At 54.1% G+C, this 20,855-nt stretch overlaps 9 protein-coding genes across 9 annotated transcripts; 5 read left to right on the top strand and 4 right to left on the bottom strand.

Annotated features, from left to right (window-relative positions):
* Positions 1–68: 68 nt before the first annotated feature.
* On the bottom strand, positions 69–701 carry Triagg1_8628 (uncharacterized protein; the record flags this gene model as incomplete). The annotated part of the gene is made up of 1 exon (XM_062903496.1): positions 69–701. One exon carries the CDS (start codon positions 699–701, stop codon positions 69–71), a length of 633 nt encoding a protein of 210 aa, XP_062752438.1.
* A 310-nt stretch (positions 702–1,011) lies between these two features.
* On the top strand, positions 1,012–1,870 carry Triagg1_8627 (uncharacterized protein; the record flags this gene model as incomplete). Its single annotated transcript, XM_062903495.1, has 2 exons — positions 1,012–1,014; positions 1,091–1,870. 2 exons carry the CDS (start codon positions 1,012–1,014, stop codon positions 1,868–1,870), a joined length of 783 nt encoding a protein of 260 aa, XP_062752437.1.
* Positions 1,871–2,769: 899 nt separating this feature from the next.
* Positions 2,770–4,417, top strand: Triagg1_8626 (uncharacterized protein; the record flags this gene model as incomplete). The annotated part of the gene is made up of 5 exons (XM_062903493.1): positions 2,770–2,852; positions 2,930–2,999; positions 3,273–3,451; positions 3,543–3,835; positions 3,939–4,417. 5 exons carry the CDS (start codon positions 2,770–2,772, stop codon positions 4,415–4,417), a joined length of 1,104 nt encoding a protein of 367 aa, XP_062752436.1.
* Positions 4,418–5,133: 716 nt separating this feature from the next.
* Triagg1_8625 (uncharacterized protein) lies at positions 5,134–6,809 on the bottom strand (the record flags this gene model as incomplete). Its single annotated transcript, XM_062903492.1, has 2 exons — positions 5,134–5,991; positions 6,048–6,809. The coding sequence occupies 2 exons, from the start codon at positions 6,807–6,809 to the stop codon at positions 5,134–5,136; spliced, it is 1,620 nt and encodes a 539-aa protein (XP_062752435.1).
* Positions 6,810–8,405: 1,596 nt separating this feature from the next.
* On the top strand, positions 8,406–10,163 carry Triagg1_8624 (uncharacterized protein; the record flags this gene model as incomplete). Its single annotated transcript, XM_062903491.1, has 1 exon — positions 8,406–10,163. The coding sequence occupies one exon, from the start codon at positions 8,406–8,408 to the stop codon at positions 10,161–10,163; it is 1,758 nt and encodes a 585-aa protein (XP_062752434.1).
* Positions 10,164–10,240: 77 nt separating this feature from the next.
* Triagg1_8623 (uncharacterized protein) lies at positions 10,241–11,350 on the bottom strand (the record flags this gene model as incomplete). Its single annotated transcript, XM_062903490.1, has 4 exons — positions 10,241–10,911; positions 10,967–11,036; positions 11,090–11,141; positions 11,298–11,350. The coding sequence occupies 4 exons, from the start codon at positions 11,348–11,350 to the stop codon at positions 10,241–10,243; spliced, it is 846 nt and encodes a 281-aa protein (XP_062752433.1).
* A 249-nt stretch (positions 11,351–11,599) lies between these two features.
* On the top strand, positions 11,600–12,724 carry Triagg1_8622 (uncharacterized protein; the record flags this gene model as incomplete). The annotated part of the gene is made up of 1 exon (XM_062903489.1): positions 11,600–12,724. The coding sequence occupies one exon, from the start codon at positions 11,600–11,602 to the stop codon at positions 12,722–12,724; it is 1,125 nt and encodes a 374-aa protein (XP_062752432.1).
* A 425-nt stretch (positions 12,725–13,149) lies between these two features.
* Triagg1_8621 (CAZyme family GH114) lies at positions 13,150–15,479 on the bottom strand (the record flags this gene model as incomplete). The annotated part of the gene is made up of 4 exons (XM_062903488.1): positions 13,150–13,778; positions 13,871–13,977; positions 14,373–14,752; positions 14,850–15,479. The coding sequence occupies 4 exons, from the start codon at positions 15,477–15,479 to the stop codon at positions 13,150–13,152; spliced, it is 1,746 nt and encodes a 581-aa protein (XP_062752431.1).
* Positions 15,480–17,247: 1,768 nt separating this feature from the next.
* Positions 17,248–20,236, top strand: Triagg1_8620 (uncharacterized protein; the record flags this gene model as incomplete). Its single annotated transcript, XM_062903487.1, has 4 exons — positions 17,248–17,270; positions 17,478–17,802; positions 18,046–18,129; positions 18,641–20,236. The coding sequence occupies 4 exons, from the start codon at positions 17,248–17,250 to the stop codon at positions 20,234–20,236; spliced, it is 2,028 nt and encodes a 675-aa protein (XP_062752430.1).
* Positions 20,237–20,855: the final 619 nt, after the last annotated feature.

The raw sequence follows: 20,855 nt of genomic DNA, 5'->3' as shown, positions 1-20,855 counted from the left end.
GGCTTTTCCTTCCTCGCCTCATTTCATTTTCTTTCTCCAAAAAACCGTTATCCCACGAGACTTCATCTTCATGATGAAGCCTCAACCTCATCCAGATTCTTAATGTTCAGCTCAGAGATGCGCAAGATGGTATATCGATGCTTGCTCTTGGCCTGACGCTTTCTCCTCTGCCTCCGCTTCGTCTTGATCTTGATCCGCAGCGGCTCCGACTCGGTCCCCAGGACAGTCGCACGGCACTCAAACACCCTCTCGTCGACGTGCGGAGCGCCCTTCAAAGTGTAATCTCTGCTGCCGATGACGCTGGCGCGGTTCAGGCGCAGCACGTCGCCGGGAAGAACGCCAGGCATCTTGAATGGCAGACGAATCTGGTCGCCCTCCTGGACCAGATACGGGAAGCCGTGGATGTGGATGGTGATGTAGTGGCCGGGCTGGGCGGCGAGGAGGGGCAGAAGCGTCTTGACGGAGTCGGTGATGGGCGTGGGAGGCTCGACGGGGTGGCTCTTTTTGAAGGCCAGAGGTCGGACCTGGTCGTCGGTGGGATTGGGGGCATTGTTGACGTGAGGCTGCGCAAGAGGCTCGACAATTGGTGCCGTAGAGTTGAAGCTTCGAGGCTGGATGTGACGAAAGGATGCGAATAGAGGGGCGATGCGCGAGCTGGGAGCCCTAAGCTCCAGCACGGAGCGAAGGAGTGCTCTGCTCATGTTGGGGAGATGCGAGATAGCAACCGCAATGCCCGGATTTTGGAGCGGTTGGTAACTATTTTCTCAGCTTGTAGGCGGATTGCATACAAAAAAACCGAGAGCCTGGTATGGTGTTTTCAATGGCTCGATGGAAGCTTTGCGGTTTGCGGGCCGGATTAGTGTGGCGCCGGGGTCCGAGAAATCTGGCTGACCAGCCAATGTATTTTTCTTTTTTCTTTTTTCGACGCTGGGAATTTTTGCACCGTACTGGGTTTCAGTCTCCACTGGGTTTTATACATACAAGCAAAGTCCAGGAAACAACACCGCCAACATGGTATGTTTCTTTTTCCTTTTGCAGAGAAAAGATGCTCTGATTTGAGGATGGAAATGGTTGTGCTAACCCCCCGCAGCCTCAGAACGAGTATATGGAACGGTGGCGCAAGCTGCACGGCCGCCGTCTCGACCACGAAGAACGAACCCGCAAGCGCATCGCCCGTGAAGGCCACAAGGCCTCGCAAGACGCCCAGAACCTGCGCGGCCTGCGAGCCAAGCTGTACCAGAAGAAGCGTCACAATGAGAAGATCCAGATGAAGAAGGCCATCAAGGCGCACGAGGAGCGCAACGTCAAGACGGCCGACGAGAAGGAGCCGTCGCAGCCTCTGCCCTCGTACCTGCTCGACCGATCCAACCCGTCGACGGCAAAGGCCCTCAGCAGCGCCATCAAGAACAAGCGCGCGGAGAAGGCGGCCAAGTTCAGCGTGCCCCTGCCCAAGGTGCGCGGCATCAGCGAGGAGGAGATGTTCAAGGTGGTCAAGACGGGCAAGAAGACGCACAAGCGGGCGTGGAAGCGCGTCATCACGAAGCCGACGTTTGTGGGACCCGATTTCACGCGGCGAAACCCCAAATACGAGCGCTTCATCCGCCCCATGGGTCTGCGTTACAAAAAGGCAAACGTCACGCACCCGGAGCTGGGCGTCACCGTGCAGCTGCCCATCATCAGCGTCAAGAAGAACCCGCAGAACCCGCTGTACACGCAGCTGGGCGTCTTGACCAAGGGTACCATCCTCGAGGTCAACGTCAGCGAGCTGGGGTTGGTGACTGCGGGAGGAAAGGTCGTTTGGGGCCGATATGCGCAGGTCACCAACGAGCCCGAGAACGAGGGATGTGTGAACAGCGTGCTGTTGGTGTGAGGTTGTGAATGAACAAGGGAGATTTCTGGAATGGGGTTTCTTTGACACTGGACCGTGGCTGTCAAGGTGCATGTATTGGCGTTTTGGGCGTTTGGTACATACGAGTGCTTGATGCGAGAGAGAAAGAGACACAAGGTCACTAGATGGGGCAGATTAGGAAGCATGGAGTCTTCCGAGGATATCAGTGTGCTCGTCGTCGTCGTCGTCGTCTGCGAGAAAAAACAAAGTGTTCAATTGAGTATAAAAGCTGCAAATAGAAGCAAGTCAATAATACGAGGCCGATTCTCAACCTGATGGTTCGTTTCTTTCTAATTTTTTATGATGTGCTGTTCCTCTTGTTGGCCAGATTGGGCATGCAATACATATCCGATCAAATCTGATTAGTTTCATCATCTGCTTCTGCTATTTTGTCTAACCGCAACTATAATTACAATATTACCTATAGTATGAGAATTGTCAATACTATCCATCAACCTCGTCATCTTCGAGATATTTCACATGAATCCTTATCAGTATATCGCCCAACTCTTCTAGTTCCAACAAAGGCTCTGATTTTTCAGTGGCTCTGCCGCCACCCCCCAAAAGTGGATAGCGGGGACCCTGTCAAGGCGGTGACAGCGATAAATTAATTTTCTGCCCGACCGAAAGCCTGCATTTCGCCGCTCCGACTCGAGTCCCTTCTCGCAAGCCAAAAAAAAATCCCATAAACCAGACAAAACAAGGCGCCTCCGTCCTTGTCTTTTCTCTTCGTTCTACTTTATCTCGTCTATTCAGGCTAATTTTGTTTCTCTTGTGTCTGTTGCGCCCCCTCGAAAAGAAAGAATAATAGATCACGTTGGTGAAATAGACCCGGCATTGTTTCAGTTTTCAAGCTTTTTTTTTCTTCTACTTCTCTCAAAATGAGCGGCGACAAGATGGAAGTTGAGTTGGCGGAGCAGAAGCTCAAGACGATGGAGCACAGCGAGCAGCACTACTTTAAGAGGTACGTTGACGAGCCCTGGGAGGGAAGGAAGAGGCGAAGAGTATTATAATCTTCCCGTCGTTCTTTGGTTGTCTTAGTTGGGCAGTTTTGACGAATTTGGAGAATCCGTGGCTGACTTATACCCTGCGTCCAGCTACGATCATCACGGTACGAACAAACGAAAATGAATCACATGTTGGCTTTTATAGGAGAATGCATTGTCTGACTTTTATTTTTCTTTTTGACACGAGCAGGAATCCACGAGGAGATGCTGGTGAGCGCTTCTTCCCCTCCCCTCCCCCTCCTTCGTTTGCGATGGTTGCCCCTCTTCAGCTGCGAAACGCATAGCGCATCCTGCAGTTAATTCCGTATCTGCAGGCTGAGGAGCACCAAAACGACTCAAAAAGACACGCAGGCTGACGTTTGATGGTTGAAATGTAGAAAGATGAAGTGCGCACGAGGTCGTACATGAACGCTATCGTCCAGAACAAGCACATTTTCAAGGACAAGGTTGTTCTCGATGTTGGCTGCGGCACTGGTATCCTTTCCATGTATGTCCGCAAAACCAACCCTTCCCCCTCTTCCGCGATTGCACTGCATCGCTCAGACCTGCTTTGCGGGTAATCTGCCGAAACGGCTCGGCGTATGAGGAGTGGGAAAATATCACAGGAAGAGCAAATAAGGATGATATTGATGCGGTTTCTGATGTAGGTTCGCTGCCAAGTCCGGCGCCAAGCATGTCATCGGTGTCGACATGTCCACCATCATCTTCAAGGCCCGAGAAATCGTCAAGGTCAACGGCCTATCAGACAAAATCACCCTGATCCAGGGCAAGATGGAGGAGATTGAGCTTCCCTTCCCCCAGGTCGACATCATCATCTCCGAGTGGATGGGCTACTTCCTCCTCTACGAAAGCATGCTCGACACCGTCCTGTACGCGCGAGACAAGTACCTCGTCAAGGATGGCCTCATCTTCCCCGACAAGGCCACCATCTTCTTCGCCGGTATTGAGGATGGCGACTACAAGGAGGAGAAGATTGGATGCAAGTTTCCCCCCCAAACTTTACCTTTTCTGTTACACCAAGTCTAACAAAATTCAAAACTCAGTCTGGAACAACGTCTACGGCTTTGACTACTCTCCCCTCAAGGCCACTGCCCTGTCAGAGCCTTTGGTCGATACCGTCGACCTCAAGGCGGTCGTCACCGATCCCGTCCCCGTGCTCACCCTCGACCTCTACACCTGCACCACCGCCGACCTCGCCTTCAACACCCCCTTTACCCTCACCGCTAAGCGCGATGACTTCATCCACGCCCTCGTTTCCTGGTTCGACATCGACTTCACCGCCTGCCACAAGCCCATCCGCTTCTCCACCGGCCCTCACACCAAGTACACCCACTGGAAACAGACCGTCTTCTACATCGAGGACGTCCTCACCGTCCAGAACGGCGAGGAGGTCCAGTGCAAGCTCGACGTCAAGCCCAACGACAAGAACCGCCGCGACCTGGACATTGAGGTTGACTACGCCTTCCAGGTCAACGATGCGACCAGGAGCGCGTCCGGCCGCAGCGCGTACAAGATGTGCTAAGTGTGTATATTTTCCAGTCTCTGTTTACGGACCGGAGCAACAGATGAATCAAGGGGGAAAAAATGTAAGCGGGATTTCCAAAGAGCTGGTATGTTAGGGCGATGGAAAGATGGACAAGGGAGCTCTTGGCGGCGTATATATATGACTCTTTTTTTTTTTCGTGTGCAGGCTGGGGGGGAATTAAAAAAAAAGTAGATAGACAGACCATAGGGAGCGAGTAATACGACTCGGAATGAGAGAAACAATGAACCATATACCAGTGTCTACTACCTAAGCATTCTACAAGATTATAAGAAAGATAGTGACTTGATTTGCCTAGGCATAATTCTTGCTTTCAGTTACTACCTCTAAGCTTTGGTATATAGGTATTTCTCCTTCCCTTCTCCCCTCAAGACTAAGAACTAAGTAGGCATCTATGTTGTTGAGTTGCGAATGTCTATAGATCGCTTTTCAGTTTGTAAAATTTGGACTTGTGATATTCCAGCATTTCGTTGCCGTCCCAGAGTTTTCATAACCATCATTCAAATTCGTCAACTATTTTTACCCCCCTTCTTTCTTTCTTTTGTTTTTTTCCAAATGTCGTCGCAAGTCAAAAAACTGCGTGACTCGGGGTTCTCTCTCTCCTCCACGTTCTCTCTCCTCCCCCTTTTTTGGTGCTTTTATTCATTTTTACTGTTTTTCATTGTCGAGATAATCAAGTCAATTCATCATCAGACTTAGGAGCCGTATTGTTTGATGATGCTGGCCACCTTGGTAGCCAGCTCATCAGCCTCGTGTCTCGTAGCAGCCTCGGCGTACACACGGCACGCATTCTCGGTGCCGCTAGCACGGGCAAAGGAACGAGCCGTGGTGTATTTCCTAACGCACTGGTCAATCTCGTCCTGCGCGCCGGGAGGGTGGCTGAGGCGGCGCTCGGCGTCGGTCGTCTCGAAGATGTCCTTGTTGGCCACTTCGACGCGGACGAGGCGGTTGGGCAGGTCGGTGTAGGTAGTGGCCCAATCCTTAAGGGACCACGCCTTGTGGGCCAGAATCACCTCCACCATGAGCATGTCTGAGATGGCATCGCCGACGGTCTGGTTGATGAGGTCACCGACAGCGGCCAGCGTCTCCAGAGCGTCCTTCTGGGCCGGAGACTGGGGCTTCTTTTCCCGGAAGACGCGCAGGGCCTCCTGGGAGAAGACGACGGTGCCGTGGCCATTGGCCTCAAAGTAGACGCCAACGTCAAACTGGCAGGCGGCGTGGTGCAGGTGCTTGACGCCCGTGGGAGTGAAGACAACGGGAAGCTGCAAGTTCTTCTCAATGTATGTGGTGCTAGCGCCGTTGGCGTAGGCGGTCTGGACGACTCCGATTCGAAGCTCCTCCTCTAGGCCAGCGGAACGGACAAGGTCGCCGATGAAAGAGGCATTGAGGGAAGAGATGCGGTCTCCGTCCAGCATGAAGAAGCCAGAGTCGGGGTCGGCCCAGTAGTAGATCAGACGGTCTGCGTCACCATCGAGCGAGCAGCATCGGGCTTCGGGGGTAGGCTTGAAGTTGGGAGGGGCTCGCTGCTTGGTCTTGACAAAGTCGGCACCGCACTGAGAACGTTGGATGTTAGCTTTTGAATCCAGCATATGAAGTGATTCCCACTTACGTCGAGGTTGAGCACCTCAGGTCGCAGCACATCATCGTTGACGACCTTGACGTTGAACCCAGTCACATCCTTGGGGATGACCTTGAGAAGCTCCGTAAGCTTGGGACCTCCAACGCCGTTGGCGCAGTCGACAATCAGCTGGCCCTGGACCTTTCTGCCCCGCAGCGCGCGGACAAAGGCCTCGGACAGCTTGTTGTAGTAGCCAGCCTCGCTGACCTCGCCGTACGCCTTGGGGGTGCCCTCGGTGTTGACGCAGCGAGTCAGGTAGTGCAGCTGGGGGGTGGTGAGGATCTTGTAGTCGGTGTACTCGATGCCGGTGGCCTCGAGAGCATCAGCCAGGGCGGTAACCAGGCTGTGGCCCGAGGGGCGGGTATCGCGGCCGTAGACGACGCGGCCGGGGGTGTTGAGGTCGATCTTGAGCTGCGAGGCCAGCTTCTTGTACGTCTCGAGGAGCTCCTCGTGGGTGGGGGCGTTGACCAGCAGCGTTGCGTGGGCCTCCCAGTCCTGCTCGAGCATCTCGCCCATGGGATCGACAATCTTGACGCCGTTGTCGGGAGCAGGGTTGTGGCTGGCGGTGATCATAACACCAATTGCCTGGCCGTTGAGCTTGCGGCTTCGCAGACCAGCAATCAGACCGACGCGGAACGAGACGCCGGGCAGAAGGTCGGCCTTCATGCGGAAGCCGGCGGTGCCATACTTGTAGACGTGGCCCTCGACGATGGGGTGCTTGGCGGACGCCTCGAGGAATTTGGAGTCATCCATTCTGACGGTGAGGATAGGTGTCGAGGCGGGATGGCTGTCCGTAAGGCTGCGTGGGTGGTTGAGCTTGGAGAGAGAGGTCAAGGCGGGAGGGAAGAGTTTGATGAGGGGTGGAAAAAAAGAGAAGAGAGGAGGAGGAAAAGGGTCAAGAGCCCAGGAGAGGTTTTAAAAAAACAATAAGAGAAAAAAAAGGAGAAGAGCAGCACAAGATTGTACAGGCGCAGGGCTGGCAGGTCAGAGAAGGCGGTGCGAGGGCTTAGAGAGAGGCCTTTATTTAGACCTCGCGGGTGGAGTCAATTGTGGCAGACCCCGTGGCGGTTCCACGCTTTTGATTGCCTCGAATGGCCTGTGGCTTGTGTGCTGAAGGGTTGTAAGCCTCGATTCAAGTTGCATTGAAGTCAATGAATGCAGTGCAGTGTAATTCCTTCAGCCTGCCGATCCATCTATATATAGGTGGCAGTACGAGTGAGCATACACTATTGCTATGGACCGTACAGTATACTCTAAGAGCAACAATTCACCCTCTACCTCTCCGTACTATGTGTTGACTGGAGTCTAGTATAATCCCTCAGGAAAACAGCTTCCCCCCGTCTCGTCTCGTCTCGTCTCGTCTCGTCTCGTGTCATCGTCATCATTCTCAGCCGTCACAATCAATTCCAGGTCACGTTGCCCATCCTATGAGCTGTCACCCCTCGGCCGTGCCAATCAATCAAATGCTTTTGCTGCTACTCTATCGCTCACCTCCTCTCCAGCTGCTTCTCAACAGTAGGGGGCCAGACGCAGACCCCGCGTTGCTGCAACAGTAACATTGCTTGATCCATGTCTTCAACCCCACCCTCGCCAGTATGAATAGGGTGATTTATGATTTCATGTCAATTCGATTCGATTCGGGGCTGGGCACGGAGTACATGGCAGTGGCATGTATTTTCTCTGCAGGGCTCATGTAGCTGGAGGCCGCTCTTTTTGGATTCCCGTTTCTTCCAGCCGTTTCCACAATGGAACTGGTGACTGCAGATTGCGGTTCAAACGTGTACCTTGTCGGCCATCAGTACCTAGTAGTACTAAAACAACACCGTACCTGATCTGGGCTTGTACAGGTACAGACAGACCGACTGACAGGAGTTCTGCAGCGCTGCTACTAGCACCAACACGCTCCAACGTGCAGAAGATCGGCCACGTCGAGAGGCATTAATGCCGAGTCTTTGGTACTAATCTCCTTGGGCACAAAGCACGACGCAAAAGTACTGTCGAGCGAGTACTCCATACTCCATACGTGGGCATGCAAATACGAAGCCATCTGTACTCCGTACCCCCATCGCAGGTACCCCTGTCTTTTGCCGCTGCACGTTTGCTGCACAATGATGCAAGTCGCTCACGTGACCTCGCGCCTGGGACGAGCTTCTGCTTTCTTTTGTCTGACGCGTGAATGAAAGCCGTTGCTTGGACCACCCTGTAATAGAACAGCAGAAATGACGAGACGAGACGCCTTTTTCTTTTGTCTTTTCTTTCTTATTCCTCTTTACGAACGCTCAACTCTGATTTACTCGTACGAACGGCACTTCTCGTATAATTCCTGCCGTCTCCCTGTCATTGCTCAGCATGGACGACTCTGAATGTGCAAACCCCCAATTTCTAGCTTGGGTCAAGGAGTGGCTAGACTTTGCTAGAGAACGGAATACCAAAGGCTTCACGGCGTATCGGAATGCTTACGAATCTCTCAAAGCGTGTCCCATTCCGTTTGAGCATCCCGCGTCGCTTCAGCAGCTCAAAGGTTTTGGACCCAAGCTTTGCGAGCGCCTCCAAGACAAGCTGAAGCATCACTGCCAACAAAATGGATTGCCCATGCCTGAGCATCCCCAGGTGAAAAGGGCCAATGAAAGAGCTCTCAACGAACAAACGGGAAATGACGACGACGCAGAGTCAAGGCCCAAGAAGAAACCAAGGCAGCCCAAGGCCTATGTCCCTGCCTTTCGATCAGGAGCCTACGCCCTGATATTAGGACTCTCCAATCTTCCCGAGGATGCATCTTCCAGCTTAACCAAAGCAGAACTTATAGAGACCTCCCAGCCACACTGTGACGCCTCGTTCACTGCCCCGAGTGACCCAACAAAGTTTTACACTGCTTGGAGCTCAATGAAGACGTTGATTCAGAAGGAGCTCGTTTATGAGAGAGGGCGGCCTCTGCGTCGGTATGCATTGACAGACGAAGGGTGGGCCGTGGTGAAGCGAATCAAGGAGACGGCCCAGTGGCAAGAAGAAAACAGTGCCAGCGAACAGCAGGGGTCGGGACGCCGTCCACAGCTGTCAGGCACGGCAGCAAATCAGCCCTCGACCCTGGACGCGAGGGACGCTCAGCCGGCGATTGACGAACCATCGTTCTATCAGAATGTTGTCTCAGATGGCCCTGTCGTTTTGGAGGATGACGATCTACCGAGCTTCACCCCAATTAGGATCCCGCCTGGGTCCTTCACCGTCCACTTGCTCCTAGATGTTCGAGAGGTCAGAGCAAAAACAGATCGCGACTATATGCAGGAGGAATTGGTCAAGCAGGGTGTAAAACCAATCATGAGAAGCTTGGAGATTGGCGACGTTCAATGGGTTGCCAAATGTCACGACTCGACGCTGCTATCGAGACTCGGCGCAGAAGGAGACGAGATTGTCCTGGACTGGATCGTTGAGAGAAAGCGACTAGATGATTTAATCGGAAGTATAAAGGACGGCCGATTCCATGAGCAGAAATTCCGGCTGAACAAGGCTGGCGTGAAAAAAGTCGTCTATCTCATTGAAGAAATCTCAATGGATGCTGCCGTACACCAGCGATACGAAGAAGCGGTGCAATCGGCCATTGCGTCGACACAAGTAGTTAATGGCTACTTTGTGAAGCGAACACAAAAGATTGACGATACAATCAAGTATCTAGCCAGGCTGACTACAATGCTTAAGCGCACGTATGAGAGTAAACAGCTAAACGTCATCCCGACAAGGGTGATTACTGCGCATAATTACTCCCGCCTAGTCCACCATCTCCGCGAGAACGAACCTACGGTGGCATATCACGTCACTTACCCGGCTTTTGCGTCCTTGGCCTCCAAATCAGAGACGATGACGCTCAGAGACGTCTTTCTCAAGATGCTCATGACCACCAAAGGGCTCACGGGAGAGCGTGCGCTCGAGATTCAGCGCAAGTGGAAGACGCCGTATGACTTTGTAAAAGCGTTTGACGCCTGTGGTACAGATGAACAAGGCAAGAAACGCAAGAGAGAACTCGTGGCCAGCGAATTGAGCCACCTGGTTGGACGCAAGAAAATGTCCAAGCCTCTCAGCCACAAGATCGCTGAGGTATGGGGGGACGCCTAGAGTTGATATCAAAGTTTGAATTCGCTTCAAAATGCTTAGCCTTTCTATGGATACCCCCAGCTTTTACCGTCAACGCCCTATGGCTTCGCCCCTTGGCTTTTAGCAACTACACGCTCAACAATCTTCTCAAGGAGAGGGATTGAAGCCGCGGCTCCGTCCCCGCCCAGGATACCGGCCAGAGACTTTTCAGCGTACTTGGCCATCATGTCCACCTCGATGTTGACGGTATCTCCCTTGCCCTTTTTGGCCATGACAACCCTTTCCTGAGAGTATGTGATCAGCATGATTTCCCACCAGCCTTCAGCATCGTTGACCTGAGTGACGGTCAAGCTGGTCCCGTCAATGGCGATGAATCCCTTGTACACAATGTAGCGCAGAAACTCGGGCTTCTTGGGCTGGAAGCGGAAAGTGAGAGCATTGCCATCAGGCGTCACGGAGAGGATGTCGGCGGTTGTGTCGACATGGCCCTGGACAAAGTGGCCACCCATACGAGTGTCGGCGCGGACGGCCCGCTCCAAGTTGACTCTGCTCGATTCCACCAGGGTACCGAGGTTGGTGATGCGCAGCGTCTCGGGTGCGACGCCAATGGTGAAGGTATCGTTTGAGAAAGAAGTCACGGTGAGGCAGCAGCCATTGACGGCGATGGAGTCGCCCTCGTGGCAGTCTGTGAGGAGGTTGGATCCAGAGGGGATGGTGATTGTCATGACGGAGCTGCCGGTGGCGGCATCATTCACGAGCTTGGAGATGACTCGGAATTGTTAGCTGCGACGTTGTTGTAGGTTCACCCGGCTTTATAGACTCACCTCCAATCTCTTCGACAATTCCGGTGAACATGATGTCTTGTTGTGACGGTGACTTTGAGTTCTGCTTGGTCTGTTAGAGATGTGACAGAGGCTTTCAGCGGGCTGTAAAGTGAACTCACTCACTGAAAGTTGTTGGACAATGTCCGGGCGTGAATAAGCCGAGGAGGATTCAATGCTGGTGAAGAAATAGTGGGACTACTTTGTTATACGTTCCACAACGAGAGTTGCGAGATGAAGAGGATGGACGGCTTTATTGTTTTATGTGAAAAGGACAGGAAAGCGATTGAGTCACTCTGCTTCACTTCAACTACAAAGCAGAGTCCAATCTTACCAATCTTTAGCCCGACAAGTTGGTTTGATGCCAAAGCAGAGCCCCGCATCCATGGTGGGCGAACGGGCTTATCGATAACGGTCCCGCCAAAATTTCAAGTTTTCAGTTGAATCGGCATGCGGTGCGACTGAGCGGCCACAAGTTCAGCCAACGCTGTTGAGTTGAGAATCTCTCTATCAAACTCACCGACTTTGCAACAAAATTCCTTGTTCCATTTCTTGGAACTTTAAACCCCATCACTCAAATATCTCTCATCACTATTTATCGGTTTTCATAGACCATCACATCTCGGAAATCTCAGCATGGCGCCTCGGGCCGGCGACAAGAAGGATGCACCAAATCTAAGCAAGCTGATTGCCGACGCAGAGACGCAGTATGAAGTGGGCAATCTAGACGAGGCCATTGCCCTTGCGTCAAAAGCGCTGGATCTGACGGGAGAGGGCGGTGATTTCGAACTCAAAGCCTTGAACTTGCTGGGAGTCTTGCATGTCGAGGATGGCGAGGTCGAAGAGGCGCGGGACTACTTCCTGCGAGCGATAAAGCTGGACGAGGAGGGCACCCTGGATGAGAAGATTGGCGGCGGACCTGAAAAGTTTTTGTTTCTGGCTCAGCTGAGCGAGGAGGGCGGCCAGGACAGTGTTCAGTGGTTTGAGAAGGGTGCTTCTGCGCTGCGAAAACAGATTCAGACTTTGAACGACGTCGCCAACAAAACACTGGAGCAGCAGGCTGCTCTTGAGGAGATGCAGAGCAAACTTGGCGGCGTCTTGTGTGCTGTTGCCGAGGTGTACATGACGGATCTGTCGTGGGAGACGGACGCTGAGCAGCGATGCGAGGCTCTCATCACCGAGGCCATGCTCATCGCGCCCAACTACCCCGAGACTTGGCAGACAGTGGCCAACGTGCGCATCTCACAGGAGAGATTGGACGAGGCCCGTACAGCGCTGAAGCGAAGCCTGGAGCTCTGGCAGGACTTGCCCCCGGAGCACCCCTCGGTGCCAGAGTTCCCCACCAGAGTCAGCCTGGCGCGATTGCTCATGGAGACGGAGATGGAGGAGCAGGCTCTCGGCGTGCTGGAGCGCCTGGTCACAGATGACGATTCCAGCGTCGAGGTCTGGTATCTCGGAGGCTGGTGCCTGTATGTTGCGGGCGAGAAGCTGCGCGAGGCGAAGCCCCAGCAGAACGGCACCGAGGGCGCCAGCGAGGAGTGGAAAGCGACGTGGGGGTACGCGAGGAAGTGGCTCAGCCAGTCTCTGAAGCTGTACGAGCTGCAGGAATACGAGGACGACAGGTTGGGCGAGCACGCGGTGGAGCTTTTGCAGAGCATCAACAAGGAGCTTGGCGAGCCTCCGGAGGGAGAAGACGAGGAGGAGTGGTCTGGCATTAGCGATGATGAGGATGATGATGATGACGAGGAGATGCAGGATTAGAAGGGGACTACGAAAAAAGGGTTTGGCGACATTGAATGAATGGACGGCGTTGGAATGGATGCTTTACAAAAGAAGACTTGGTTTTTCAGTGTTGAGATGTGGGTAATGGAAAATAGTGCGTGAGAGCCTTTAGGGAATATACTAGATGTGACGATTTCAAATTCAAAACTGATATCAACAGGTACTCATTATTCGGTTGTGTCAAGTTCGCTTTTTGTTTCGTCAAACAGATACGTCAGGGTTTATTGCTTGATTTGCAATGTGTTTATTCCGCCATTCGTCCCTCTTTTATTGAAACCATGAAAACGATACAAGATTCCCAAGATGTAGAAATTCATAACTCCCACCGGAAAAGAACAAAAAAAAACTCCATATATGTCGTATCCCAAAAAGATATATATACGCTCGCTCACCTCCCCCTTCATCTAAACAGCCTCCACCCTGAGCTGCTCAACACCATCCACCAGCCCCTCCTCCTCCTCCTCCTCCTCACCTTTACCAGCCAAGCCCTTCTCCCAGAGCTGTCTCCCCGACAACTTGACAGGCTCCTTGACCCTGGCCTTCTTCAGCTCCGCCAGCCGCTCCTCTTCCTCCCGCACGCGCTGCTCCTCCATCTCGCGCAAGAAACCCTCGCGCCACTTGAGGAACGTCTCCGGCGTAACGGGTGTGCCGTGGAACTTCTTATTCTCCTCACGTTCCGCGGCGAGCTTCTCCTCGTCAACGATCTTCTGGGCGGCGGCCTTGCGGTCCTGGACGAGCTGCTCAGCAGCCTCCTTGAGGGTCGAGTACAGCGTGAAGACCATGGCCATGCCGAGGTTCTCCTGGATGGTGTCGGCGACGTCGGCGAGCAGCTGGTCGCGGTCGTCGCCGACGCTGAAGTGCAGGTGGGACGGGCTGTTGCTGGAGGCGAGGATGTCGAGGTGAGGCGCCTCGTCCGGGTACTCGTCCGGGTAGCGCACGGAGAGGAGGAAGCTGGGGGGTTCTTCGTCTTCGGGGGTTTCTTCGTCGGGGATGTCGAGGACGACTTTTATCCGGAACTCTGTCTCGGAGATGTCTAGAAAACAATGTTAGCCAGAGAAATGCCCAACTTTTTTTCTTTCTTCTTCCTGGTGATTTCAAGATGCCGGGAGAGGCGTCGCTTTTTACCTGTGATTTCTTCAGGAAAGATGGATTCGAGCACCTCACGCTCTTCGACCTGCTCTTCGCGACCCATTGCGGCGGTTGTCTTTGTTTCTGCTGTGTGGGAGTTGTTGCTGGATGTCGATGATGGGAGCTTTTTTGGGTTGGCTGTTTACTGTGTTTAGGTGGGGTTGGGAGGAAAGGCTTTGGCGGGGTTCAATCGTGGAGACGGACGTTCTCTTTTGGGGGCTGCGGATTTGAGGTTAATTAAGTGCAGATTTGATGGCGGGATTAGACAGATGATGCCGGGGTGGTGATTTTATTTTCATCTTATTTTATATTTAATCCTGTATTAACATGTGTAAAGGAATATTGAAAGTCGCAAGGTTCAAAGGCATTGACATCTTACAACGGGTACCTACGAGTAGGTAGATATCATGTGCATATACTTGTACATCAGTGCACCGCATAACATGGCCTCCATGTAAATGCATCAATCGCTCATTATGAATCCAATGCAGTGTCGTACCGCTTCCCATCGCAGTACTGCACAAAGCCGTCCAGGTCCATCTTCTTCAGCACCGTGCTGAAATTCCCAGTCCCGGCCCCAATGCCTCGATGCGAGCACAGATCGGCAGCACGCGCGGCATCGATTGCAGGGGCGCCCTTGGGATACTCGATGTGGAAGACGGGCTTGCCAGCCTCGATAAAGGGGGCAAACGTCTCGCACTCGGAGAACTCGGCGCACTGCTCGTTGACGGAGAAATTGACAAAGTCGAGCACCTTGGGGATGATGCCGCCGGCGTTTTTCAGGCCAACGGCCATGTGGTGCGAGCTGGCCTCTTGATGCAGGAACTGGAGGTAGTTGATGGAGTCTTGGGCCGTGAGATTGAGCCCATTGTCGTTTTGCTGCCCATGGCAATGACACGACACGAATTAGCACTGTTGCATCATGTGTTTGCAATGCGTTGAGAAGGAAAAAAAAAAAAAAAAAAAGGAGGCTTACATAACCGTCGACGTTGTCGGGGTCAATGGCATCGCATCCCTTGGACGAGGCGAGCTTGATGCGGTCCCTCATGATGCTGCGAACATTGCCGCTGTTGAGGTCCAGCCAGCGCTCGTTGGGCCATCCGTCAAGGGGCTTGCCCAGATCCGACTCGTTGAACCATCCCTTATCCGGCCGGAAGTCCTCGTACGAGCCGGCGCTGAAGTAGCAAATGACCCTTTTCCCGTGGCCCTGCAGTGCCTTGAACGTCTCGGCGTCGTTGTCAAAGAGGTCCAGGTCCCAGATGGCGACATCCGGGCTGGCGGATCCGTCTGTGAGCTTGATGGCGCCCTGGAGCACGATTTGCCACGTCGCGTTGACGCCGGGCTGCCATGTGCTCGTGCGGTTGCGATTGTCTGAGTCGGGGTCTGAGTTTGAGCCTGAGTCTGAGCCTGAGTTGTCGTCGTCGTTGTCTTGGGCAGAGTCGTCGTGACCGCCTCTGTGCGTCAGTCCGACGCCCAGGCCGACGCCGAGCCCGATGGCGACGATAAGAAGAAGCGCGCCTGCGATGGCGAGTATTTTCCAGCGACGCCGTGAGGGATTGGATTTGCCGGCATGGTGCCGTTCTGTGCTAGAGTCGGTGGGCTTCATCCCTCCCTACCTTTAACACCAATGGCCGAATCGAAGCTGGTGAGACAACCAAGTGTAGCAAGGACTGAGTTACACATTGCAAGCGTTTTACTGCCAATTCTTGCTTGGCAATCAACATCCAAGTAATGCCGTTACAATCATGGCGCAGTCTCTAGCTTATCCTGCGCGCGGCATCGTGGCTACATGCTGTACAGACTCCAATTCAGTGCTTCCCGCGTCATGTCTTTCGTGATGCCGTCAATCCACCAAAGGATCAAATGCGGCGCAGCAAAGGGGGCCACAAGGGTCCTCGAGTGTGGCTCAAGGGAGGACAAGCCCAAATAGCTGGGCGCCACAGCAGGCTAGCCGCAATCCATCTGATTCCATTGCGTGCTACCAAAAACAATGAGCCATCCGTTGATTGAGCTTGAAATTTTGACAGCCCAGTACGGGCACTGTCTACATGCGAAAGTACTTCGACTCCGAGGGGAACCGGTAAGCAAAACCCACCACCTAAAATAGAGAACCTTGGAAGAGATTGGCGGCACTTTTTGTGCGAGAACAGGGAGTCGGTAATTACGGGGGACGGGCTCCGTTGCAATCAATCACAGAGATTTTCGAATCTGCATCCATGTATCCCCAAGGTACTTGTACCTACCCGTGCCTGACGAAGAGGACGACGAAAAACTTCAAGACCGCCAGTTCGCGTGCGCATGTGAAAGTTTCAACACCTGCAGCATTTCCCATGTGATTGGCTTACGTCGAAAAGTACACTGACACGTATGGAGTACAAAGGACTGCATCTGATATGATATCCCAACAATTGGCTAGAAGATCCCGTCTGAAGGCCCCCCTGACGTTTTGCATCGGCAGGCACCGGACCTGCCTGCTGCTGCTTATGTATCTTCAGAAACGAATGGAATCCCAGCACGGAAGAAGAGGCGAGTAAGAGAAAAGAAAAATCCAGACGTGTAGGCGTCGCCGGTCCAATCTGCTCGTGCCTTGATTATGCAAGGCCGCATGCGAGATAGTGCGATGCAATGCGACGCTGATGCAACGGTGCAGCGAGCAGGGGCCGTTAGTGGCCCTTCAGGGCTCGCAGCAGCTGTTTAGCGGCCTCTGTGGTGGTCCGACCGCCCACTGTGGGCACTGGGAGCAGCACGATAGGCTGCGGCCCCCCGTGTTAACGCCTGCAGCTTCCAAGGCATGCAGCTGGTATGGGTCCGATTGAAGCTGTGCAGCCTCGCGACATGGCACGATTGAGCTTGAGCTCCGTCGATGGCTTCCAGCGCGCGTCGAGCGTCTGCTTCCGGGCGTTGCATTTGATGTTCATAGGTATCGATACTGCACCGCGACCTGTGCACCGCTAACATGCTAACATTGAATCAAGGTGCCCTGCCTTGCCTAAAAATAACATGCACTGTGCGCCATAAGTACGGCTGGAGCCATGCCTGCCGTGTCCAGGTGCTTATCGCATCGTATCTGCTTGCAGAGCTGCAAAAAGCCCCCACCGCCTCGCCGGCCACATTTAATTTCGCACGATTTCAACACTAGCAACTCTTCGCACCTCAATACTCATACTGTCCTCGACGCCGCTGGTTCTTCCATCCCGGGCTGTGGCGACCCTCGAAGCTTCTTTCGTCGTCATCGTCGTCTTCCTTCATCTCCCGGTTCATCGTTCTCTGTTCCAACATCCCGCCATCCCTTTCTTATATCCTCCCTCTCCCTCTCCCTCCCCCTCGAGCCACGCCGACGACCTCATCAACATCTCTAATTCTTGATCGCGACCATGGGCAGCTACACTTTCAAGTGGTGAGTTTTGCGCTTTCCCAAGGCGAAGCTTTGCGCCGCCAACCCCCAGTCCAAAAAAAAAATCCGGCACTCGCGCCGCCGCTTCGAGGTTTGCGAGACCACGAGGGCACAAAAGAGCCTCCACCCGGTTGGCGCGAAAAAAAATCCAATCCCAGCTGGAATCACATTAGCCGATGGAAGCTGACGTTTGGGGGTTTTCCTCTCTAGGGAGCATCCCGCCGAAGAAGTGTTCGTCACGGGCACCTTTGACAACTGGACGAAGAGCGAGCAGTTGGCCAAGGAGGGTGACGTCTTCCAGAAGACGGTGGCCCTGAAAGATGCATCGCAGAAAATATACTTCAAGGTAGGTCGAGAGCTTGCTGTCGTGCTGCGGCCGCCCACCATCCGCTGCTTCTGCCGCTGCGTTTTTGATGCTTTGCTATATGCTGCCCTTTTTCTTCTCTCCCTTTCGCATATGCCATTGGCCATGGCCTTGTTCAGCTCCAGCCTCAATGCGCTGTTCAGCCCATCGCTCGATATGATCTACCTGGGGGTTAGTGCCTCTTCCCACGTCATGTCATGTTCACCATGAAGCGCAGCAGTAAAGGCCCGCCCAATAAAGCTGCATCGGTTCGTCCACCCTCACAAACCCCACGAGATGCAATTCCATCTTTAGCACGAACCATTCGAGGCGGATCAGATCAGCGTGGCAGAGCTCGGCTGAGTCAGATTGCATCCGTCAATGGCCGGTGATGGAATCTCGTCGCTGGACTGGCTCAGCGTTGGCTTCGCACAGGTCGCTGAAACCCCCCACGGCGCTTCCTCTGTCGTCTGCGCCGGGGGCTGTGACGCAACCCAGCGCGACGCAAATGCCCGCGGGGTTGGAATGTTGGTGCTGATAGCAAGCGCTGGTCATCCGACTCGCCATCCTTTTTCCCCCTTCGAGCCCTCTAGCGCACCCCGAGTGTGGTGTAGCGGTGAGAACGAGGGAGCTTGCGCCACAGCCGCAAGACATTGGTGATCTATCCAAGTTTGGTTGTCCGTCCCTGTTGGCGCTGTCAAAATCCGCTGCCGTCAAGGGGCCTTAATCTACTTATTTCGACCTACCTAATCCAACTCAACCATGATTCCCGCTAGGCCACCACTTAATTGGGGGATTCGGCCATACCCCCTTGTCGCCGTGCCAAAGCGGCCCCCGCACCGGCCTGGCCAACCCCCTTCCAAGGCCGTTGTCGTGCATATATCACGTCACACGCACCTGGATAGTGGATTCAGCCTGTTTCGCGCTGCATCATAGTACATAAATTTCGATCCTCTCCAGCGAGGGGTCTTTGCTTTTCTTCCTTGACAAGCTGTTGCTGACCCTTTACTCTTTTTTTCGCATCATCTAGTACGTCGTCGACGGAAACTGGACGGTAAACGAGTCTTCTCCCAAGGAGGCCGATCACGAGGGCAACGTCAACAACTTCATTACTCCTGAGGACATACTCAAGTCCGACCCCGCAGCTGCCTTCATCAGCACCGTTACTCCCCAGTCCACTACCGCTAAAATGGCGAGTGAGCAGCCCGTTGAGAAGCCCGAGGGTGTCGCTACCCCTTCTGACGTTCCCGGCGGCTTCCCGGCGACCCCCCAAACCGAGTTGGACAAGCCGATCAGCGTCAATCCTCTGCCCGCTGCTGCTGGCGCTGTCAACCCCATCACGCTCGCGCCTGGCGAGGAGGTTCCCAGTGTCGGCATTGAGAGCACCAATGAGCACATCAAGCTCGACAAGGAGTCTTATGAGAAGAGCGACGCCCTTCCCGGCGTTGTCGCCGCCGACCTACCCCCTGTCACCAGCAACCTGATTCCCGAATCCAGCCTTCCCGTGACTGCTGCCTCCGAGGACGTCCACATCAACACTGTTGGTGGTGATGGCGCCACCACCGTTGGCCTGGCTGCTCAAGTCCCCCTCGAGGCCAAGGTTCCCCAAGTCGTCAAGGAGAGCCAGGAGAAGGCCAACGCCGAGCCTGAAGCCGCCGCCGTCCCCGAAGAAGTCGAGGCCAAGGCCAAGGTTGAGGAGGAGCTCAAGGAGAAGGTCTCCGAAGCTCCCGTCACCTCTGAGGACAAGCCTATCGTCGACACCGAGGCCATTGCTGCCGCCGCCGCCACCACTGGCGCTGCTGTTGTGGCCGCTGTCATTGCCGCCAAGGACAGCCTTGTCGAGACCGCCGGACCTGTCGCCAACGACGCTGTTGCTGCTGCTGTTGACGCCGCCAACAAGAACCTCCCTGAGTCCGTCAAGGAGCAGCTGCCTGAGCCCGTCAAGGAGACACTGGCGCAGCATGAAACTGCCGCCAAGGAGGAGACCCGAGAGGAGGTTTCTCCCGAAGTCCCCGCCGAGGTCAAGGAGTCCATCACCGAGGCCGGTAAGAGCCCCGAAGCTGCCGCCAACACTGTCGCCGTCGAGGAGAAGAAGGAGGTCGAGGCCGAGCTGCTGAAAGAAGTCAAGCCGGTCGCGGCTGTCGATGAGCCCAAGGTTGAGGAGACCAAGGCCCCGGTTGAGGTGCCCGTCACCTCTGCGACCATTACCGACGTGGCAGCCATTGACAGCCCGGTGACCGAGGTCAGCAATGTCCAGGTCACCAAGACGGAGGTCCCCGTCGAGGAGCTCACCAAGGACGCCCCCGCAACTGAGGAGCCCAAGGCTGTTGTGGAGCCAAAGGTCGAAGAGCCCAAGACTGAGGTGGCCAAGACCGAGGCCCCGGCTCCCATTGACACGACAGTTGCCTCGGAAGCCCCCAAGGCCGACGCCGACGCCGCCGTCGATACCCCCGTCACCGAGACTGACAAGACAGAGGTGCCTCCGGTCGACGCGGCTACTGAGGAGCCCGCCAAGGGCGATGCTGCCAACGGCGCCCATAGCGATAAGGCGTCTGAGAAGAAAAAGAATCGTATCAGCGCCTTCTTCAGCCGGTTCAGCAGGCACAAGTCCTCGGACAAAAACTAGGGGTCATGGTGGTGACAGGACAGAGCATCATCATCGTTGAGATGCCTGGTTTACGTTTTACAGTGTCGGTTTTCTTGGGCTGCTGGAGTGGCTTTGTTTATATGTCTATGATTCCCCACTTTGGCAGAGAAGTGTGACTTGGGTCGAATAACGTCGGATACCTGGATCACCATTTCATATACCTAAATTCATTCCGTTTTATTTTTCTTTACAGTCTTGTTCGTTCTCTCTTCCCCTTCGGTCTTGTCATGTGCTATTTGGCTTCTTCAATGGGTGCCTTGTCTTGATGGGTATGCTGCGTGTGCGAATGCGTGTGCTTTCTGAGAGAGAGGGCAAGCCTGGGGAGTCTTGATTTGTTTTAATTTCCTATGTGGCATGGAACGGCACCCCCTCCCATGTAAATACATTTTTGCCTAATTAATGTCTATCTTTATACTTTATCCTTGACTGCTCGTTGTCTCCAATCTGGGTAGCAATTGAAATGTGCAAAACCTGGAATCCAACGGACAAGACTACCAGCCAGTCCAGACCTTGTCGATTCCTTTTGCGGGGATGGCTGGGTGCTTACGAGCCTCGTACTCGTACTGGTGACTCATTTGCCGGGATGTCTGTTCATATC

This window comes from Trichoderma aggressivum (genome assembly GCF_033847375.1).
Source record: "Trichoderma aggressivum f. europaeum strain CBS 100526 chromosome Unknown scaffold_043, whole genome shotgun sequence".
NCBI lineage: Eukaryota > Fungi > Ascomycota > Sordariomycetes > Hypocreales > Hypocreaceae > Trichoderma > Trichoderma aggressivum.
Note: the sequence above shows the minus strand (reverse complement) of the source record. Positions and strands in the feature narration are given on the sequence as shown.